At 40.8% G+C, this 15806-nt stretch overlaps 1 protein-coding gene across 1 annotated transcript; it reads right to left on the bottom strand.

Annotated features, from left to right (window-relative positions):
- Positions 1-7632: 7632 nt before the first annotated feature.
- On the bottom strand, positions 7633-14178 carry LOC149827329 (glycine--tRNA ligase, mitochondrial 1-like). Its single transcript, XM_090019286.1, has 8 exons — positions 13591-14178; positions 10692-11074; positions 10458-10575; positions 9945-10139; positions 9582-9806; positions 8910-8969; positions 8733-8813; positions 7633-8620 (listed from the first exon to the last, which is right to left on the bottom strand). Exons 1-8 carry the CDS (start codon positions 14122-14124, stop codon positions 7985-7987), a joined length of 2232 nt encoding a protein of 743 aa, XP_089875412.1. The 5' UTR covers positions 14125-14178; the 3' UTR covers positions 7633-7984.
- Between the last annotated feature and the right edge of the window lie 1628 nt (positions 14179-15806).

Below are 15806 nucleotides of genomic sequence, written 5' to 3'. Positions count from 1 at the left end.
GAGAGAATCGTTTACGGTGGTTTGGACATATTCGGCGAAGGCCTAATGATGCTCCAGTTAGAAGGTTGGAGAAATGGGAAAATATATTAGTTAAAAGAGGTCGGGGTAGGCCTAGGAAGACTTGGATGGAGATGATAGGAAAAGATATGAATGCTTTGAACCTCACCGAGGACATGGCATTGGATAGAAATGATTGGAGGAAAAGGATTCGTGTGGAAGACCCCAAATGAATTTCTTTTTTGGTTCATATCGCTGACCCCAATGGTTTTGGGATGAAGGCGTAGTTGTTGTTGTTGTTGTTTGTTGTTTGAATTACTTTCAGATTCGGGTCGGATTTGGATCAACATTTCCAAACTGGAGTTTATCCGAGTAGTGGGAACCAAGTGAATTTGAACCAGCAATTGAACATAGAAGTTGTCATTCCATATATGATCAAGGCCATAATAATTATCACATAGGGGAATGAGTCTAAGTAAAAGCAAATCAATAGAGACTGTGTGTGCAACAGTAATATATAAAGTCCCCTAGATCAATTATTACATAGTAATTAATACGAGTCTTAAGCAGGCAAGCAAATGGGGACTTGGGAGCAGCAGCAGCAGCGACACATCGTCCTCCCTTATTGAACAAATGCTTATTCTCCTTCAACAAGTTCAAGAGAAGACACAGCTGTTATAGCCTCCTGTATAGTGACCAAACACAATTAGTCAATTCACCAATTTCAAGCCTCCATTATCTTCCTAATCTTTAAATTGAGCAAAAAAAGAGAAGTTTCGAGAAAGGAATGTCAAGAAAGTTGGAGTGTAGAGTTTTGAGCTTGGGTTAGAGATGGTGATGAGGCCAGATCCTCCAAAGTTGCAAATCCAGGTGTTCCTCCCGTTGGCTTGGTAGCAGAGGTATGTAGGTGGAGGGAAGATAGCATGCCCGGGTTGGGCTGAACACACTACAGTCCACGCCTGCTTGAGAGCATGCATACTCTATGATCTTAGCCAGGTCAGAATCTTCGCTTGAAGTCTTTGCCACACACCATGCCCTCTATCCCGGAACATCCTGACATCAACCACATAAATACATATAAAATCAGTGGCTACCAACATGTTCTTCTCTTTATCTTTTTTCAATTATTTTAAATTTTCTTGATCACACAAACTAGATGGACACTCTACTACTGAGCAACTTTTTGTTTTTTACTTATTTTAAGAAAAAAAATACAGGGAACCAATCTGCACCACTACCATCTTTATGTTTCATGCATAAAGTTGCATAGATAAGTGTGCCTTTGATTTTTTAGATGAGTTCTACAAGTTAAAAGTGAAAGCAATGCACTTAAGAGATGTAGAGGGAATGGAAAGTACCTGACCAGTAAACAACTTGATCACATCTCCTGAAAAGATACACGGTTCATATAAGAACAATATCAGAACAAACAGTACTTTTCAGAACATTTTTTTGCAAATTAGTACGTCTGAGATATGTTATACAATAGCTGAAACAAGTGGCTGAGTTTTACCTGGAGTTGTGGATAGGAGTACAACAACAATCATAAACAGAGCTAGTGTTGTAGCTTGGTTTCGAGCCATTTCTACGAGTCTATGATTTTTTTTGAGAGTATATGATAGGAATCGCCCAGGTAAATGAAGAGTTAGCTCGCTTTTGAGCTTGGAAAGAAGTGTGTGAATGCTTATATAGAGAGAAAAGCAGACGGCGTATTTGCTAAGGTTTTTAGACGGTACTGAAACTGACCAGCCAAGAAAGTAAGTCATGTGGCAATACAGCCCCCATTTCTTTCTATATGCACATGCTGAGAGAGAGAGGGAGAGACTAAAGAAATACTGAAGATCAACAAAATGTTGAACCCATGAACTGAACAAGAGTAAAAGTCAAAACAAATAAAGAAAAGCAGAAAAGAAAAAATTATCAGACAGACAAAATGGGATCACGCAAAAGTCGCTGGCCCAGAGGGCGGTAAAAGAGGGGGAGCGTCAGCAGAACGAAGCATGATATCACTAAGATGCATACGCAGGATCGCATAAACATCCATCAAGATTTTATGCACCAGATTATAAATGTTAACCAGAATTTGACGGAAATGAGTATCGTTGTGCACCATTTAAACAAACCACCAAGCGGTAAGCAACCACGTCCGCCCGATCAACCTTCACCTCGTGCTACGCCTAATACAAACCTGGACCAAGATCAGATCGAGCACAAAGAACTCTTCCTTAACAAACACTTCTGGATGCCTCTAGGTCTGGTTAAAGAGTTCCACAAATATTAGGCAAGACCAGAACAAGTGAAACGTAAATTCTTTCGCAGCTTGACAAAGCATGCACCAACTCAGGAGCTGAAGGCCCAACTTTTTTGAATTATTGTGGGTTTGAATCCTATCATGCAAAATTAACCAAGCCAGAACCCGAGAACGGAGAGAAGGGCCCTTCGTCCAAAGCACACTCTCGAGCAACCAATCAGTCCCTGGGAGAAGCAACAATATGTAAACTTTGGAGGTGAGGAACTCCCAGCTTGGAGCAATCGTCCAGTGCAACCACTGACCAAAATTTTTGGAGTCCTCAAAATGGTCTTTGAAGAAGGTTAAAGCCCTCAACCACGATTTACGCAAATGCGAGAACGCCAAACCTCGGGTTCCCAAGCGAACCGAGATACGAGTAGAAGCCTCATATTTAGCAAGAAGCAAACGAGCACAAGGATTATCTGGTTGGTGGGCCAGCCAACATTGCTTGGCGATAAGAACAATGCTCTGCAGTCTTAGTGTAGGAACACCTAAGTCAGTCATACGCTGAGGTAAGACCACCGAACGCCAACCAATCAAGTGACGCTTACCCTTGAGTTGACACTCAGACCATAGGAAACCTGCCAACAAGCACGTTAGTTGCTTCTCCACTCTCACAGGCATCACAAACATAGACATAAAAAATTTTAGAATAGTGGAAAGAATATATCTAACTAAAGTCAGACGGCCAGCAATGGAGAGATAAGACGATTGCCACGATAGTAATTTACGCTTCACTTTTTGAAGTGTCGAAACTCATGCAGTAGAAAATAAGCGCTTCACTTGTAATGGCAAGCCCAGATACATTATAGGCAACTCAGAAATAATGTAATTAAAAATCCTCCTCCCAGCTGCAAGCATAGTGGATTGAACATTGAACATAGTAAGAGCGCATTTGTTCTCATTCAAAGAAAGCCCGAATAGAGAGAGGAAGAACTGAAGGATAAACTTGAACCTAAGCATCTGTTGAACATTTGCACGACCAAAAATGATCATACCATCAGCATAAGTAAGAATATGACTTGAGAAGTTCGAAAGCTGCAAAGGATGAATGAAACGTGATGTCGGCGTGGCTCGCTTAAGCAAGACCACAAGACCTTCAGCAACCACATTGAACAACAAAGGCGAGAGAGGGTACCCTTACCGCAGACCCCGCCACAGCTTGAACTGGTCTCATCTAATACCATTGATATTTAACATAACCTGGGCATTTGAGACCAGCACTTTTACCCAACCAGAAAAATGATGAGCAATACTAAAATTTGATAATATTTGAAATAAGAAGGGTCAATGCACGAAATCAAAAGCTTTATGAAAATCTAATTTAAGAACAAAATAAGGTTGACTGCTATGCTGCAAGGAATGAACAACCTCAGACGTCATGATGAACGAGTATTGGACCCTCTTATTACGAATGAAAGTGAACTGAGAGTCTGAAAAAATCTGGTTAGCCATCGATTTTAGCTTATTCACCAAAACTTTGGCAAACATCAGATAGAGAGCACTCATAACCGAGATCGGGCGGAACTGAAAAATATGGCAGTGTGGAGTTATGATAGAACTCTTCAAACATGCTCACCACGTCCAACTTAACACAGTTACAAAAGATTCTAAAAAAGTCGACATGAAACTCGTCAATATCGGGCGCTTTTCAATCTGATAGATCCTTAATGGCCCTAAAAATCTCATCTTCAGAGAATCTCTTTTGCATAGATCTGGCTTGCTTGTGCTGAATTGACCCAACTAGGACATTACTAATGACACCCTCCGCAGCGAACGAAGTAGAATATAAAGCCTTAAAATATAACGTGATTGCCGAAATAATGTGTTAATTAAGATAGGGAACACCCCCAATGGAGATAGAAGGAATGATCTTTCTCCTATGACGATGGGAAGCATATGAGTGAAAAAATGTAGTGTTGTCATCACCAACCGCAAGCCATTTCACCCTAGACGTCTGCTTTCAACGAATTTCCTCCTTGACCCTCCAGCTTTTCAAGTGCATAGTTAACTCTATGGACCTGGCCTGGAAACTGAGAAGCTGCAAATTAGAGAGAGACGAGGGAAGGCATAGATTGATACAACGCAGAAATCTCATAATTTCATGCAGCTATTTGTTGAAATTTCTCTACATTGTGACTATAAAGTCAGGTCTTGATGTCCTTAGCTAGACGAGAAAGCTTCTTTTAAACCCGGAGAGACGCCCAATGCTCATCAGAATGAGTGTTTCAAGAATTAGCGATAACCCTAAGAAATTCTGGCGCCTGGAGCCACCATTCTTCAAACGCAAAGCTCCTGGTGGATTTAAAGTCATCCCCTCAATGAGTTATGATATGCCCATGGTCCGAGATTGAGGGAGCAGGCAACACGCACTTAACGTCGGGAATGAGGTCCAGTAAATTAGGAGTGACAAAGAGCCTGTCAAGGACCCTACAACACGAGCGAGACCACCTATTAGACCAAGAGAAGCGCTCTCCGATTAAAGGGATAGGGTATAGAAGATGCCGATGAACAAAGTCATGGAAACCTCGCATAGCGGGATTAGGAATGACGAGGTCATTATAGTCATGAATAGATAGCAAACAATTGAAATCTCACATAAGAAAGTGTCACTCCACGCTAGAAACGACAACCCTATCTAAATCATCCCAGAACGCGAGTCTCATGACGGTGAAGTTAGGGTCATAAATAATAGAAACCACTACATTTCTATCAACTGCCTGCAAATTGAAAGCAACAGATAGAGAGAAAAGATCCACGTCCAGCAGAGATAAATTTAAAGACTGCTTTCCTAAGATAAGGATACCTCTGGCATGGTTGACCGCAAGCTTAAAGAAATAATCAGCTCTTCGCCAGATGCTAAAGGCGACTGCGAGCGGGATGACCTCCATTTTAGTTTCACATAAAGCAAACAGGTCGGGCTTCCCAATTAACCAAAAATATGTGTTTTGTGGGATAATTTAAGCCCCTAATATTCCAACAAACAGTCTTCATGGCACAAAATCTGAAAAAAAAAAACCGGGGTTGGTAGGACTGAGATGGCTTTCTTGAAGACCTAGCATCGATAGCCGATACAATTGAGGAAGGCCTTCTCCTTCTTCGCAGGCCATTTATGATTTGCCGAACACCCCCGACAGAGATAGACGGCCTCGAGTGAGAGAGAGATATGCTCTATTATCTGTTTACGTTTATTCAACTTTATTGCTAGTGGACTTTATTAAATATATCCTATATATGGTGGGACCATACTGGAAAAATGTGTTAGAGAAGCTTTTTCTCGAGTTGCTGGTCCACCTTTGCTTATCTAATTCTTGAAATGACAGCATCATAGTAACTATAAGAAAGGCTGGTCGGTTGCACTTACATTTAGCTTAAAATGACTCTTTAACATTTTTATGGTCGTGTGTTATTCAGGATTTATGCAAAATATACAATGATTCGATCATCAATGGAAATGAGATTAAGTCCTCATTTACCTAGGCTAGTTGTAAATGCCTTCTTACCATTCCTTGATGCAGTTGCTAAATCTGTGCAATTCCCATTTATATGCCATTTGACATTAGATCATCATGAAAGGACTGGGAACCAACGACATGATTTGTGAGGATGGCATCACAGTTTTCATGCTGGCGCCTTCAATTCTTGGAGATTTTTCCATTACATTTATGCCAAAACCGTTTAGAAGTATTTTTATTGGTTACCGAAGTCCTCCATACAGACAATGGACATTCCAGATTTCCTTTGTATTATGCTGTCATGTATGATCCTTGGATATACGTAATCTTTCACAAGGATGCTCGGTTCAACAAAAGCTAATGATTTGGCACCCTGACTTGAATTGAGCTTAAACCAACGATGAAGGACAACAACCTACACACACCGCAATCCTTCCCCAATCATAAAGACTTGCTGCCATCTTCATTGTGGGTTCATCACATGCAATTGTTGCCTATAATCATGTTGAAAAGCTTACCAGAAGAAACCTATGTTGTCATCTTGCTCGGAAGCTTCTCATCTCAGTGCACTTGTAGACCCAAGTTAGCTTTCAAGAACAATGATACAAGCCTACAAGGGCTCCGCTCATCTGGTAGGAGCGATCTGTGAATGTCACCAAGTTGACGGGACATCACAAGTTTGAAACCCACTGATGGTGTCCCTTGCCGCAAGGTCGAAGCTGGGTGCACACTCCCGATGGGTAGGAGGAACCTTAAGGGTTTTACCAACAGGAGGCCAACCAATATGTGGTCGGTGATGGAGGGTTTTCCTTTGGATTATCCAAAAAAAAAATATGATACAAAGTGTGTAGCATATAAGAGTAAATGTACCAATACAGGCTGAGGAGGATCCAACCATAGTCCTCTCAAGTACCAAGCTTAGGTCCAGGGGCGTAGCTAGGGGGGGGCAGGACTGGGCTGTAGCCCAGTCCTGCCTCCCCAAACAGTTAAATTTTTTTTTTTTTTAAAAGCCCAGTCCTAGCCCTGCCCTGATTCCATATGAAATAGATTTTTATCCATTTTTTAGCCCAGCCCTGACTGCAGCAAATAGTTTGATTTGTCCATATGAAATAGATTTTTATTAATAATTGTAGCCATTTTTATTTTATCTCAAAAAAAAAAAAATTCGGGGGCGCTGCCCCCGAACCCCCGACTATTACACAAATACAGTTTTTTTTTCTACACCCCTGTTTGCCCCCCCTCACATGAATCCTAGCTACGCCCCTGCTTAGGTCATTAAGGTGAAAGTTTTAGCAAAGGAAAATGAAGGTCTGACCATCAACATTTCTGTGAAAAAAGGCAAAAAAACCAAAAAATATGGGTACAATACTAGAGTAATGATACCGCTATTCAGGAAAACGTGTATAGGTCAAGACAAGTCACCCTACTAGAGCCATGTCCCTAGTCGGAGGGGCAGATAGGCTACTAGAACAAATTGAGGACAACTACCCAAAAAAGGTACATAATCTTAGAGGTGGCAACTTACTACTGTTACTACTGCAAAAACCTTTTCCAATGTGCCTTGGGCAATCATTTTCCTATACCACCGGCTAAGAACTTTTTTTTTTAAAGGCAAGCTAGGGTTAGGCAGACCCCTACCAGTTATATCACGATACCATTGGGATTTGAACTTGCAACGTCCCAACACAAGGTGACGTGCACTAGCTGCTCATACCAGACAAGCGTAGCCCCCATTGGCGTCTTGCTAGTTCTTGGTACTTGAAGAAAAGTTTGCCCTCAGCAAACATCTAGATGACCTGGGTAAGTTTCACCTTTCATCTTTATATCTTCAGTAGTCTAGAGATCTTACTTGATGTAACATGTTGCAAGGCCAGATATCACAATCGTGCATATCATTCAAAATCATCATTCAATTATTATTGAAAAGATATTGTTGGTAAAAAACACGTATTAACTTTTTTTTGGCATCTAAATGCATCATCCACCATGCTCTTCCTCTAAGGAAGAAAAATCTTTTACTCGTTTCAATTGATAATTGCTCTCTTGCTGCAGTTTATCAAAATGATATATCCAATATTCAACATTTACTCCACATAAAGCCTACCAAATTTCAGAAAATGTATCTAAAATTCTTAGAAAATCCTAAACTGTTGGAAGGGACAGGAAAAAGCAACACTCCCAGAAGCTTTACCTTTTCACTGTCCATCATCAACGAGCTATTTAGAAAGCATCCGTTCACAACTCAATCGGCTGTTGATGAAGAATGAGTGGGATAACTCCAAAGAACGTCAGTCCAGGTGCTCTGCCCGTCTGTCACCTCCTTCATCACTGATGCGACCTTCTCGACAGAGACACGGATCTGATCTTTACTATCTCTCTCCCGGATTGTCACAGAGGTTGTGGAATCAACAGTGATGGCGAAGGGAACACCAAGCTCATCAGTTCTTGCGTATCGCTTACCAATGGATGTACCAGTTATATCTATTTTATGTGATATCCCAGATGCAGTCAGTGATTTGGATATCTGTTTTGCTACGTTGTCATACTGCTGGTTCTGAATTAGGGGAAAAACTGTACACTTGATGGGTGCAACTAGTGGAGGAAAACTGAAAACGTTCAATTGCTCATCACCACCTTTGCTTGGTCTTGTGTAGAAAGAATGTTCAAAGAGACAGTAGATTATCCTTCCAATACCGAAAGAGGGTTCAATTACTGATGGCGTAAATACCCTTTGGTGCTCTTTCTTGATCTCTTTCGAAATTGATACCATCTTTTTGGAGATTGTTATGGCCTTGCCAAGAGTGCATACATGGAACTCAACCTCCCCTGTTGATTCTAAATTAGCTTTCATTTCCATAGCTTCCTTTTCATTCATGGCCTGCTCAATAAAGTAGCCACAAACATCACTATCCATAGACGCTTGACATTACAGTTATTAAACCCAGAAAACTTGGATGCTTTTTGCAGATATGGGGAATCATAGAACTCACCTCCAGAGCTTCAGCGATTTTTTTCTGATCACCCTTGAATGCAATGCCAAGCTCCTTCTTTGCAGGACTAATAATCAGTTTCTGCGATTGCAAAACCATGAGTCATCCAATGTCAAGCATACAATTGTGAGATGCATGCATGCCCTCACATGCAGAGAGAGAGAGAGAGAGTGTTACCTCAACTTCTCGTGGTTCTGGATATTTTTCTTGGGCAACCAATGGAACACCACTCTTTTCCTGTTGCAAACATGGTATTCTTGTCATGGAACATGAAATTAATTAATGATCAAGAATCTGTGCTTATGCAAATAAGAGGAGGCCCCAAGGGAGGTTGGCGTAGTGGGGTGGGGCCTTGGCTGCTAGACAGGCAGTCAAGGTTTGATTCCCATGGGTGTCGCCCCTCTGCACAAGCCAATGCGTAGCATAGGCCCCGGGGGCAGGGGTCCTAGCCTCGGAGTTTTACACCGCCGGCATGACGACCGTAGGTATGGCAGGCTGAGCAAACTCAACTCTAACTAAAGCTAGGCTCATTTACAAACAATATGTGAGATGCAAATGATGAATTATTTTCAATTGTGTGTGCCATGAAAAGAATCAGTCAGATATTTGGATCGTTTTGATGCAAAGATGAGGCCAAAATGCCATAAACATATAATTGAACATAAAAGAACAAATAAAACTCAATAATGGGTAAGTAGGGGAAGAACAAAGGGAATTTGGGTGAATCAAATGGAATCAAGATATAGAAAAGAGACAGCTCAGTCAACAATGCCCATCATACAGCCCATATAAAGTTGGAAAGTGAAAAATAAGTCTGTAGTTATGCATCAAAAGTTCTCAAATTATTACCGTGTGTGCATTCAGATCATATGCAGACCTATCAGCAATACCGACACATTCAATCCAGCCATAGGAGCACTCAATTTCTGCGTCCCAACAATCTGCAGCGTAGTGGGCCATCTCATTAGGTAAATGCTGACGGAAGCGCAAGCGATCTTTGTTGATACCCAGTGATGTTAGAAAGAGGTAAGTCCTTCCAATAAAGTAGCCCAGAGTCTCATTATTAATGGTTCCCTGTTAACAAACACACTGATAATTAGAGTCCATTAACCATAAAGAACCATTTCAACTGTCATCAACCATAAAACAAAAAGCAAAATATGTAAAACAGTTAGGGCATTGTGTGATGAAGAAATAGAAAAAGCAGCCCACCTTTGAGACTGCATCACCAAGGCGAATCTTTTTGGATGGCTTTGCAGACATTTGTTCTTCTCTTGGATACATCAAGAACTCCAAATCAGCAACATCCTTAAACTTTGGGTGTGATTTATTGTTTGGATCCACAAAATGCTCAATCTCAGCCAAAGTGAACTCACGAACTCTGAGAAGTCCTTGTCGAGGAGAAATCTGGACGGATAACATGTGCAGTACATAATATTTACCATATTTTATCAATTATTATGCATATAAACAGCTCTTGGAAAACAGAAGCACGTGAAAATAAACAATCATGCAGGTGGTTCATCATTGCTTAGAAACTAGTTTAGATCCAACACAATTTTTTCACAAAAAAAGGACATAGAAGAACAAAGACTATACCAGCAGCAGCTATGATCATCAGAGATATCTCTAATAATAATAGCTACAAGAGGCAGGGAGGGGGGAGGGAGTGGTGGGGATGGCATGGCAGTCGGAATGTAAGAAACCAAAGCACATAAAAGTAACCTCATTTCTAAAAGCCTGGCCAATCTGTGCAGCAGCAAAGGGGAGTTTGTTCCCATTGTAATAATACAAGTCCTTGAAGTTCACAAAGATGCCTTGTGCAGTTTCTGGCCGCATATACCTGTAATCAAATATGATACATATCCCTTGAACGCAGATAAATATGAATTGGAAATGAGAAGGCATCAAAGATGGTATACTGTGTGTGGAGTTTTGTTTAGAAACAAATGCTCCTACCCTGGACTTAAGCCCGATGGGCCAATAGATGTTGAAAACATCAAATTGAAAGGATATGGGTCAGAGAGGGGGTTCTTTGTATCAGGAGCAGTTATGCCATATTCCTTCAGTTTTGCACCAAGTTCGTCAGAGGATAGGTCATCAAGAACTGCGAGCACATGTTTCAATTCCTCTGCCTTCTTAACTGGTAACATGAGATCCTTCTCAAGTTTCTCCTTACAGAAGTCCTTGAGCAAGTGGTCTGCCCTGTAGCATGTTCCAGTCTTCTCATCCTTGACCATGAGATCTGTGAATTTATCCACATGACCTGAAGCCTTCAAGACAATTTCAGGTGTGACACAAGGGCAGTCCACCTCCAGCATATTCTCCTCCAATACGAAATGCTGCATAAAGTGTATAGTCAAACAAACCAGCAACTAACAAAGAATGAATAAATGAAAACTAGCATGTTCTCATCAAAGACAGCACCATTAAAGCTTGGAGGAAAAATGCATATTTGGCAAACTCGTGACTCGGGCTCGGATCAGACCCCTACTGGGTCACCGAGTCAGCGGGTGACTCGGACGAGTCAGGACTCTATATTTTAGTGTAAGCACATGAATAAGACATGGAAATAACTAAACTTCAAGCTAATATATCAATAGCTAAGTTACAAAAACATATAATTATACATGATTATTAACTTTTTTCATTGAACAATATTAGATTTTTCATAACAAGTGACTTTATATAAGAATTATGCATTAAAATAATAAAATACATGATACAAAAAATTATTTAATGGGTTGGATCGGCAGTCCTGAATCGTGACCTAGTTGGGGTCCAATCCGGGTCGACTCGGGCGATTCCCGAGTCGACTCGCTGGGTTTGCCAACTATGGAAAAATGTCCACTATCATCAATTGCCTTTACAACTAAAACTATTTGAAGACTTCCTTATTGGAGTAAGGAAGCCAATATGTCAAGGCTCATTGTATTATGATGGTTTGTGAATCTAAAACCTGTTTCAGTAATATGCAAGGCATCTAAATCTTCATACACACCCCGAGAAAAAAATTCTGTGATGAATAGTAGTGCTTATTCAAATTAGTTGCAGTCACTCCCTAAAAAAAGGAGAACGCTAGCATATCCACAGCAGAAATTTGTAATACCACTGATCATGCTAGACAAAGCAGCCATTTGGTCCTTAAAAATTTAGAAAAATCAAGTTGAATTTTGGCAATAAAGTATAGTTAATCTCTTATACAATTGCCAGTACTAGGACGAAGGCCTCCAAAGATGAACAAGCTAGTGGAACATCTGGCTGTATAAAATGGAGCTTGAGATGACGAATTCAGATATAAATGGATCTGCCAAATTCAAGGATCTGCAAATTTCCACCTGGGTATTGGAAATAAGCACAAGATGCATCTTTTAATATCTCAATAATATCTACAGGATACAATGTACTCCAATTTGACGATTTGTAGATCAAACACCGTGGAAGGAAACAGCATGGTTCATGGAATAATCTGTCACTAATGAAACAACATTGAGGTGAAATCAGGGGTTTGGGGAAAATTTTTTGTTGGAATCGTGAACTAAAAGCAATATCAAAATATTTGTTCCCGAAAATCTCAGCAAGGGAAATCTTGTGACACGTTAATTTTTGGGAGAATCTCAGGAAAATGTTGACATAAACAAAAAAAAAATCAAAAAAATAAATTACATATAAAATTGTAATTAAAAAAACAAATAAAAATATGAAGTGATTTTATTGCATTAGTAACATGAAAAAAATGTGATTTTTTCAGAATAGGTGTTGCAATTTTGGAAATGTATGGCTTTTGAAAATGTCAAGATAAAACTATGATATTTCAAAATAACGCTGGTAATTGTTATGTAGATTAAAAGTAAGTTTTGGAATTCATGCTTATCAGATTATCAACAACCTCAAATTTTGAGTTCAGATACTGATTCTGAATTAGTGAGCAGCTCAAAAGTACCATGGCAAGCCTCAATTATGACGGCACCAATGAAAACACAAACAACATCATATCATAGTTTACATCAATCTCTCCAAGAGAATCACCATTAGTATGGACAAGAGAGGGCTAGGGAAAAGCTTATCTACACAACCTCTTGAACAATTCCTTTGCAATTGCAGAAGCCATCAGTTCTACAAATATGCAACATGGCACCGGTAGCAAAACAGTGCAAAAAATTTTGACAATAAGTCTAACCTCCATGCAACCGTATAATGAAGAATTCATTACAAAGAGGCTATAAAGATCAGATGTTACAAAATGAACAACCAAAGAACCAAACACTCCAAAAAACAAAACACAATCAGTTTTCTCTACTCATGTTCCTCTTCACATCAAACAACTGCATGCTACTATAATTTCATGAACCTGTTAGGATTCTGATTTACTTAAACAGTCATCTACAAAAGATCCAAATTTTTGTTAGCCTTAAATCTATAAATTAGTCGAAAACAGAGCATCTGCAACACGAGTGTCCCATATCTTGTAGTAAGGAACAAATCATTAAGTTCAGCACAAAAAAATTTACCCCCTTCCCATGTACATTTACTTCTAGCTTCCCTCTAGGAAGATGGGACAAGGCTTGATGATAATGATGAAATCTACATTTTAGTATTGAATGATGAGATGAGAAAACCAGAATTGCAAAGGAAACAAACGAAAGCAAGCAGAATTCCAGAAGCTTATCAAAGAGAAAACGAGAAATTCCAAACTGAAATGCAATCTTTAATCGATTCCAAACCATTAAACTACAAACCGCCAACAAAACAACCAGAATTCAGAACCCTAAACTCTAAACGACACAAATTCAACTTCCCCGTCCAAAAGAAATAGAATGGACAAAAGAATATGAAAAAGGAGGCACATTTCAATCACCTGCCGCCAGAAGGCAAGGACGTTCGACTTGATGGCGCAACCGGGAGGCCCATAATCGTAGAGCCCAGCGACGCCCCGGTAGATCTTGAACGAGGGGATGTAGAAGAGCTTCCTCTCGAGCGTGTTCGCCACCTTCTCCCGGAACGCCTCCCTGCTGATGCCCCCGCCATTGCTGCTCGCATCGAGGGCGAGCTTCGCCTGGAGCTCGGCGGAGAGGGCGGCGACCTCCGACTTGAGATCCTTGAGGGCCTCCACGGAAGCATCAGTCTCCGGATTCGACGCGCCGGAGTCCGCCTTAATCGCGCGGACGAGCTCGCCCTGCTTCTCCACCTCCGCCTGCTTCTCGGCCACGGCTCTCCGGAGGGAGTCGACGGTGGAATCCATGGACGGAAACTCACCGGAAAATGAGCGGAGGGAGGAAGGTAGGAGGCGGATAAGGAAGGGTTTAGGGATTTTAGGGTTAGGATTTTTGAGGTGAGAGAGGAAGAGATGATGGTGATGGCAGGAAAAGTAGGGTCGGAAATATTGGAGCATGGGAGGGGGGGTGGCGGTGAAATTTTGAGTAGAGGGCCAATTGGGATCTTCCAAATTCATGCTTTTTGGCATCTCTAGATTTTCTCTTCTTCTTCTTTTTTTTAAGATATTTTGGCTTGTCTAGATTCTTTTTCTTGTAGTTATTTTCCGGCTCCTAAAGAAAAAACAAAATATATTTTTCCCATTTCATATTCCATTAACTCCATGTGCATGCCAGCTCGAGGATTTTGCCTTATAAACTTTTAGCGGGACCCACCTTGGTTGGATCGATTTCACCACCATGTGGTGGGAAATAAAAATGTTGGTTGGAATTTTTTTTATTTTTTTTTTTTAAAAAAGAGTCGTGATACTACAGGGACCTCCTTAGAATCGACTGATTTTTTGTCAAAACAGCAAAATCGGATCATTGTTTTGCATAAAAATCAATGTTTGAGATGGTCCAATTGAAAAGCGATACGATTTCAGAAATTGAATAAAAATCAAATTTTGAAATGGTTCAATTCGAAATTCAAACCGATTCACTTAGTGAGCTAATTTTTAACAGCATTGAGAAATAAGGTGCTTAGGTTTGAAGCTAACTGGCCCCCAACGGGGTTGGGTGGGGGCCTTGGCTGCTAGATGGCAGTCAAGGTTAGATTATCATGGGTGTCACCCCTCTGCGGAAGCTAATAATGTGAAAGATAGGCTCCGGGTCTGGGGTCCTTGCCTCAAGAGTTTTACGCACGATGACTGTAGGTATGGCAGGCTGGGCCAACGCGATCAAGTCTTCATGTCGGGTGCAGTTTCTTCCGGTTATAACTTAAAAAAAAAAAAAAAATTGTTTGAAGCTAACCTACTTTTTGTCTACTCTAACCACCAATTTGGACCTTTCCAAGTTTGGACCTTCCCATGTTTGGACCTATCCGATTTGGTATTATATTAGGCTTTGTTTCTCAGCTAGATTAGGGATGGCAGTGGACGAGGGAGAAATGAGGCCCTGCCCAACCTCACCCCGTTTGGACCAGGGATGAAGGTTAAAATCAAAATCTGTGTGGGGGATGGACTTACTCTTGCCCTCGCCTTGCCTCGCCCCACCCTGCCCTGTTCTCAATCCCCATTAAAATAAGTACTATTATATCCTTGTACATTTTTATAAAATCCTATATATCTCTTCTTCCTCTCCTTCCTCTAACGAGCCGTGTGAGGTCCCATTTATTTCTTCTCCTTCCTCTAACAGCAAAAGAACTACCGAAATGGGGGCCCGCCCTGCCTCACTCCCTTTGAATCGTAGATGGAGGATATGAAATGGGGAATGGATTGGGGATAGATGTTAAAATCAAAACCCATGAGAAGATGAAGGCAGGGATGGAGGGAAATTTTTTGAGACGGGGCAGGAGTGAAAACCTTGTCCCCTGCCTCTGCCCTGCCCCGGTCCACTACCATCCCTAAGCTAGATCCATTTGGGGTTACATAAAAGAATATGCATGGTCTGACATTACATTTATGTTGCCCCCACTTTTTTTACTACAATTAAGCAAGGTTTGGACGAATATGCCGATTTTAGCAACATTTTCACGAGAATGTTGTTTCCAAATTCACCTATTTCATCATTGTTGTCATCGCCATCCTAGCAATGGCTTCCAAACAAAGCTTTAGGGTCTGTTTGGGATCGATAGTTGTGATGAGTGTTTGTCGAGTTTATG

Source organism: Nuphar pumila, chromosome 10, assembly GCF_984573655.1.
Source record: "Nuphar pumila chromosome 10, dmNupPumi1.hap1.1, whole genome shotgun sequence".
In the NCBI taxonomy this organism is placed as follows: domain Eukaryota; kingdom Viridiplantae; phylum Streptophyta; class Magnoliopsida; order Nymphaeales; family Nymphaeaceae; genus Nuphar; species Nuphar pumila.
This window is presented reverse-complemented; position numbering and strand designations above follow the sequence as displayed.